At 36.2% G+C, this 7,251-nt stretch overlaps 2 protein-coding genes across 2 annotated transcripts; one reads left to right on the plus strand and one right to left on the minus strand.

Moving 5' to 3' along the window:
* Positions 1–766: 766 nt before the first annotated feature.
* LOC140806725 (1-aminocyclopropane-1-carboxylate oxidase homolog 12-like) lies at positions 767–1,393 on the minus strand. The gene is made up of 3 exons (XM_073163265.1): positions 1,253–1,393; positions 954–1,045; positions 767–821 (listed from the first exon to the last, which is right to left on the minus strand). Exons 1-3 carry the CDS (start codon positions 1,391–1,393, stop codon positions 767–769), a joined length of 288 nt encoding a protein of 95 aa, XP_073019366.1.
* A 3,160-nt stretch (positions 1,394–4,553) lies between these two features.
* On the plus strand, positions 4,554–6,618 carry LOC140806726 (uncharacterized). Its single transcript, XM_073163266.1, has 7 exons — positions 4,554–5,082; positions 5,187–5,452; positions 5,567–5,743; positions 5,810–5,917; positions 5,966–6,029; positions 6,121–6,219; positions 6,547–6,618. The coding sequence occupies exons 1-7, from the start codon at positions 4,909–4,911 to the stop codon at positions 6,616–6,618; spliced, it is 960 nt and encodes a 319-aa protein (XP_073019367.1). The 5' UTR covers positions 4,554–4,908.
* Positions 6,619–7,251: the final 633 nt, after the last annotated feature.

Raw genomic sequence — 7,251 nt, forward strand, 5'->3', positions numbered from 1 at the left:
AGTGTCTGCAAGAACCATTCAATTATGGTTAGCGTCCAGTACAGTCCCTTCAACTCTTATATCCCCACCGATTCGACAACCATTGGTTTATCGAGAGTTGTCAATGAATCGATACTATGTGTCATATTGTAGTTGCATTGATGGTGTAATCTATGAAACCCCTTTCATAATTACCACCATAATCTGATCAGAGATTTCAACCTATATACACATGAGAACACATAGGATATCCATACTCGAAAGTAAGCGGTGAATCCCCGACTACACACTAGTAGAAAAATCGCCTTTTACTTCGACAGGCTATACTTCGGCAATAATAAATTACGAAGTAATACATTACCAATAACTTCAGTAATAACACAAGCGAAGTAAAATAATATATTTTACTTCGGATGTTTAAAAATACGGGCTTCACTGTTTTTTATTATTATATTTTACTTCGCTATATCAATATTGATGAAGTAAAAAAGAAGAAAAATAAATTCCCGCCGAAGTAATAAGATGAACCGCGCTGAACATTTGGTGATGGTTGACATTTGGCGACGGTTTTTGAACCTTTGCCGATGTAGTCAGCGACGGATTTTAAAAAAGCCGTCGCGATTAGCAACGGAGTTCAAAAGCCGTCGCTATTAGCGACAGCTTTTTAGAAACCGTCGCTGACTTATATCGATTATATCACATATCCTTCTCAAACGAGCTCATTAACGATCCACATTTTCCACTCAACGTCGTTCGCTTCAAACCGCCAACACCACCGTCGTTCAACTCACGGAGAGGGAAGCAAAACACCACCACCGTATCTGGGATTTTTTTTCTCTAACCTGCAAAGGTACGTATATGCATATGTTAGGCATTGTCTAATTTTTTTCAACTCACCGAAAGGGTTCAAGCATGAATCATAACAAAATCTAAATTAATAGACTACTTAACTAATTGATTAAAATTTTTTGGACCTGCCGAAGAAGCTGGCAACCGAGATTCTTGGACCTGTCTGGCTTGCCAGCACTCTGTGCTCTACACTTTTGAATTTATCAGTTGATATAAGCTGAAAACATGCCACAAAAATTTAAACCAAATGAATATACGTACATCAACTAAAAGTGTACTTGGAGTAAAGGTTAACTAACTTGTTGTTTCAATCTTCCAATTATTGAAAACAATGAAGCATACTTGCGTGTAAAAGATCTCCATGATTAACGACTAATGCGCCTGGCGTCGGAGGAACATCGACCCATTGGTTCTGATGACGCACTTGAAGCCCTCCTACATTATCTTGTAGTAGAACAGTCATGAAATCATTGTCCGAATGTTGAGTCGTGCCAATCGTTAACTCGGGTTCAGGGCAAGCCGGATAGTAATGACAGAGATGTGCAAGAGCATCTGCACTATCCATGTCTATCAGATGTTTCAAACTAAGTCCCAAACCTTCTGAAATTAATATGAACAAAGAGCACCCTAATTTCATTATCTGGTTTGAGAATTCGATCAAAATTTCCCTGGAATATAATAGCGTCACATAATAAGATGTGGATGAGTTTATATTTATATTCTGTATTCACTTAACTAGTTCAAATGGGTAAAGTTATATATATAACAATTGGTCTCTAAATTGGTATATTTTTTATTTTGATATTTATATAGTCAAAATTTGATCTTAACACAACGAGTTAGGTAATTTTTGCATTCTTAAGTTTGTTAGTCATTGTCTCCGTCGTTCTTTTTTGTTTTTCTAACTTATATGCATCTGCTGTAGTCTTCTTTTGTTTGTAAGTCAATAGGTAGTCTCCTTTCGTTTTATTTTTTTTTTGCGCTCAACAAATTAAATTGAAAATGACATTATTAAATGTAATATTTTCAGGTTTAGATCAAATTCATCGTTATATATTTCTGGTATTTTGCTGTATTCAAATGGATAAATCTTGAATTCACTCGGATAGAAGGTCAAAACAGTACGAGGAGGGTGTGGAACTGTTTATCAGAGGTTGTTTAGAGAATCCTCATATTGACCCCAATTTAATTCATTGTCCTTGTTGCAAATGTAAAAATCTTAAAAAAGCCCAGCTAAGTCCATTCGAGAGCATCTTTATTTCCATGGTTATAGTCAAAATTATGTGAATTGGATTTGGCACGGTGAGTCTGCTGAAAGTGACAAAGTAAATTGGAGCACGAACAAGGAGCCAATTGGTAACTATCACGGACACTTTGAAACCACTAATATGTGTGAGGCAGCATATGATAACTATATAGAAAATCCAGAAGCGTTTATGGAATTTTCGGAGGAAGCAGAGAAACCTTTGTATAGTGGATGTAAGCGTTACACAAAGTTGAGTGCAATTGTGAAACTATACAACACCAAAGCAAACCATGGGATGAGTGACGCTCTATTTTCCGATCTACTAATGGATTTTGGGGATATGCTACTAGATAATCACAACCTGCCAACCAAAATGTATGATGTAAAAAAGACATTGAGTTGTTTAGCGTTGAGTCATGAAAAGATTCATGCTTGTTCCAATGATTGCATTCTTTATAGGAAGCAATATAAAGACTGCGTAAACTGCCCTAAATGTGGCGTGTCACGGTGGAAGCTAACCAAGAAGAACGTTGAGAAGAAAGGTGTTCCTGCAAAGGTGTTGTGGTATTTCCCTCCCATACCAAGATTTAAGCGCATGTTTAAATCTCTACATACCTCGAAAAATTTAACATGGCATGCAGAAACCACAGGAGTTCCCGGTCAGTTACGTCATCCAGCTCATTCACCATCTTGGAAGTTGGTGGATCATATGTGGCCTGACTTTGAAAGTGAACCAAGAAATCTTCGCCTTGCACTTGCAGCTGATGGCATTAATCCTTATAGCAACCTTAGTAGTCGGTAAAGGTGCTGGCCAATTATGTTGGTCACCTATAATCTGCCTCCAAAAATGTGTATGAAGAGAAAATTCATCATGCTAACTATGCTCATTTCAGGGCCTAAACATCCAGGAAACGATATAGATGTCTATCTTGATGTGTTAGTTGAAGATTTGCAACGATTGTGGGATGGAGTTGATGGTGTCTATGATGCTTATCGAAGACAATTTTTCACTCTTAAAGCAGTCTTACTATGGACCATCAATGACTTTCCAGCCTATGGTAACCTTAGTGGATGTACTACACATGGTTATTATGCATGCCCAATATGCAAAGAAGATACTTGTGCAAAGCATTTGGAAAATGGGAAGAAAATGTCATTTGTTGGTCATAGACGATTCCTACCACGGTTTCATCCATATCGGAGGCAAATAAAAGAGTTCGATGGTATGGAAGAACATGGAGAATCATCTACACCATTATCTGGGGTTGCTTTGTTTGACAAGCTTTCTGACATAAGGTGTGTTTTCAGAAAGAAGATTATTGTGAAAGGTAAAAAGAGAAAGAATGCAAAGGACAATAATTTGGAAGATAGTAAAGAAAAAAAAGATTTTGGATCAACAGATTTCAGAAAATGTTGGAAGAAGAAATCAATTTTTTTCAATCTTCCTTATTGGAAACACCTTCATGTTAGGCATTGTCTCGATGTGATGCACATAGAGAAAAATGTCTTCGAATCTCTCATTAATACTTTGATGAATGTTAAAGGAAAAACCAAGGACAATGTGGCAGTTAGGTTGGACATGGTTCAAATGGGAGTTAGGCCTGAATTGGCACCTAAATTTGGTGGAAAAAAAAACATATCTTCCTCCTGCTGCATGCTCATTCACAAAAAAAGAAAAGTTACAAGTTTGTCAGTCGTTAATGGATATAAAAGTCCCAGAAGGTTTCTCATCGAACCTGAAAAATCTTGTGTCCTTGTCTGAGTTGAAATTGATTGGCTTGAAATCTCATGATTGTCACGTTCTAATGCAGCATTTCCTGCCAATACTCATATGTGATGCGTTACCAAAACATGTTAGATATGCCATCATAAGATTATGCTTCTTCTTCAAAGATATTTGTTGCAACGTGATAGATGTAGCCAAGTTAGATAAGCTGCAATCTGACTTGGTTGTTACACTCTGCTTATTGGAGCAGCATTTCCCCCCTTCTTTCTTCGATGTCATGCTTCACTTAACAGTTCATCTTGTTCGAGAAATTCGATTATGTGGACCAGTGTACTTCCGGTGGATGTACCCGTTCGAAAGATCCATGAAGGTGCTTAAAAGTTATGTAGGCAGTCGAAAACATCCTGAGGGTTGCATTGTTCAGAGATATTCAGCCTGAAGAAGCAATTGAGTTTTGTTCGGAATACCTAAATGACCTTGATCCTATTGGGGTCCCTCAATCAAATCGTGATCCCAAATTAAACATTGCTGGCTTCTTAGCATGCAAAACACCCATTATAGTGCCACAAGTTGACCTTCAACAAGCACATTTGACTGTGCTGGAAAATACAGAAGAAGTATCTCCCTACATTATGTAAGTGTATTGCATTATTCTTTAATTCTGCACCCATGTGATTGTCAATATTTAATATCCAACACAAAGAAAGAAGAGAGAAACAATCTCAAAAGCTGTGATTGAAAATGTAAAAGCACAATCGAAGGAGACTAAAAGTTTGAAAGCTGAATTGGAGATGCTGAGGTCTCAACTTGCTGCATTGATTCCATTAATCAATGATCGATCTTCTGAGACTGTAGCATCAAACAAGTTCCCAGGAGTGAAAGACTCAAAATTGTCAGATGATGTGCAAGAAGTTTATGATTGCGGCACTTCAAATACGAATGTTGTATGTCTCTGAATTTTGATGTCAATTAAATTATATTCACCTCCATATAAAAATATATAATGTCTCTTTGTTCTTGAAAGGGGAAAAAATGTCACCTGGCTGTAAAAGAACGCAAAAACGTGGTGGCTTATGGCACAATAATATCAGAAGGAGGTCCAAATGTTATGATTCACCATGTTCCACTTGGGGAAGAGAACTTCAAGGTATCTATTGATGTTGTCTTAGATGAAAAAGCACAGCTTCCGATCCCAATTAAGTTTGGACCAACAACCATCAATGATGCTGTTGGAGTCATTGTTGGTTGGCCTAAAGAGTTGGTTATTTTTCCAACGACAAAGGTATTTTCGGTTTTCATTTGACTTTGTGTTTGCAACTGTCAGATATGTTGCTCGAACAATGTTTTATTTTAAAATACTTGTATGAATAATATTTTAAATTGTAGAGGAAGGGGAAACCTCAATCATTTGTGCTTGCGGATGTTCCTGGTCAGTGCGACAAATTCAAAGAAATTGAGAAAACATTACCCATGTCGTGCAAGTATATCTACTCTCATGTTGTTCGATTGCTGAATGAATCGGATACCATATGCATTGAGTTTGAGGACGCTATGTTTGGACGTCCTAAAAGCATACGGTTGCTAAGAGAAGATATCGTAAGATTTATGGAGATGGGGGAGATAGGTGCCAGACAAATTTTAGTTTACATGGGGTATATATAATGTCTAACTTACAATATTTGTGCATTTATATAATATTTTTTGTGGTACTTGTTCATATTTTTAAAATTTTCTAAACGATATATTTGTGCATCTATATCATGCAGTCACCTCTACAAAGATTTGAAGAAAAAAGACAAGGCTGATTATTTTTCGTTTGTGGATCCCGGTAATATACCTACATGCCCGATTGGCACAGATGGCCGTGACTTATCACAACATATTGCAGACCAGTTGGAAGCAGTGTGTAGAGATAGCATTTGCCTCATCCCATACAACACTGGGTAAGAATTTAGTTATTTATAGATTTTTACTTCATGGTAGTCAATGCTGTAATTTCATTTTTTCAGTTACCATTGGATCTTGACAATCGTCAACGAAGATAAGAATATGATATATTTATGGGATTCTACGTCTAACAGGAACCGAGATGATACATGGAAAACTATTGTGACAAAGTAAGTAGTAGCTTATTGTGACAAAGTAAGTAGTAGCTTAAAATATAGTGGGGTGAAGTTGTACAATGCCTCCAAGGGTATTTCTAAAGGGCCAGGTTTTAAAATATTGACGGTATGTATCGTACTTATTAATGAATACATGAATTGGTAGTGGTTATTAATTAGATTGTGATTGTTGCATTAACTTTTCAATTCCAATATAGGGTAATCTGAAACAAAGTGGGTCGGTTGAGTGTGGATATTGTGTGATGAGGTACATGAAAGAGATAGTTGATTGCGATGATCCACAGTTGGAGAGGATAGTGAGTTTCTTCTTGGGATAAATTTGTTGATTGATTGAGATGAATTGTTGTCATTAAGATATATTTTATTGTTGCGAGAATGTGTTGCCATTGGGATATATTTTATTGTTGAGATAATGTGTTGTTGTTGAGATAATGTTTTGCCATTGGGATATAATTTATTGTTGAGATAATGTGTTGTCATTGGGATATATTTTATTGTTGAGAAAATTGCTTGAGATGAATTGTTGTCATTTTGATATATTTTATATTAGTGATAAAAAAAAAGCAATTTTGTTCCAGATTTTTTTGCACTATGTTGATAATGTACATCTTTTTATCTGCCAGTTCAAGTTTTTGTTTTTCATGTTTGGGGTTGGGGTGCCAGCTCATTCTTCATCTTTTAATTCATACGAATGATAACCCATTGGATAGGTTTGATTAGTTGGTGTCTTAAGTCAGTCAAATTTGCAACATTTTTTGGTTGAGCAGTTAGATAAAAAAAAAAACATTTGGTTGACAGACTAGCTTTTGTTTTCCCCTTCCTGTAAGCAGAAATGAATTTCATGCAAGGGGTATCCTAAATGGTTCCCATAAATTATTAGCTTTTGTTTTCCCCTTCCACTTCCTTAAGACGTATCGATTGAAAGATGAACTTTCTTCCAGTCCATGGATTGTTTTGGCACATGTTGACAGTGCAATTGTCTTTATGCAATTGTGGTAATTTGTAATGGATGTAGACTAGATGGAAAAAACAGGTGCTATCTCAGCTGGAGATTGGTGACATGTTATGAATTTTTATCCGATGTTATTTCAAGATGCAAATGAAATAAGTTCGTACTTTCAAATGAAACCTGCCTCTACCAGTACTGATATATTTTATATCTGTCAATTTTTATTTGAAATAGAAGAATCTAATGTATTTTATTTTTCAAATTTCAGTTTGCAAGATGCATCAAGAACCAATATTACACCCAATGTCAATATGACGAGGTCAGAAGTGAGTGGAGTGAATTTGTTTACTCTTATGTAGGTGCTTAGATAGATGTTGTA

The sequence above is a fragment of the Primulina eburnea genome, chromosome 12 (genome assembly GCF_022965805.1).
Source record: "Primulina eburnea isolate SZY01 chromosome 12, ASM2296580v1, whole genome shotgun sequence".
NCBI lineage: Eukaryota > Viridiplantae > Streptophyta > Magnoliopsida > Lamiales > Gesneriaceae > Primulina > Primulina eburnea.

Bases quoted from the DNA above. Each gene is read 5' to 3' on its own strand.
- LOC140806725 (XM_073163265.1), bottom strand. From the start codon at position 1,393: ATGGATAGTGCAGATGCTCTTGCACATCTCTGTCATTACTATCCGGCT. The intron at 1,046-1,252 runs GTGCGTCATCAG...GCATGTTTTCAG, and splicing joins ATAATGTAGGAGGGCTTCAA to CTTATATCAACTGATAAATT. The intron at 822-953 runs GTCCAAAAAATT...GTACCTTTGCAG, and splicing joins GTTGCCAGCTTCTTCGGCAG to GTTAGAGAAAAAAAATCCCA.
- LOC140806726 (XM_073163266.1), top strand. From the start codon at position 4,909: ATGATTCACCATGTTCCACTTGGGGAAGAGAACTTCAAGGTATCTATT. The intron at 5,083-5,186 runs GTATTTTCGGTT...TTTAAATTGTAG, and splicing joins TTATTTTTCCAACGACAAAG to AGGAAGGGGAAACCTCAATC. The intron at 6,030-6,120 runs GTATGTATCGTA...ATTCCAATATAG, and splicing joins CAGGTTTTAAAATATTGACG to GGTAATCTGAAACAAAGTGG.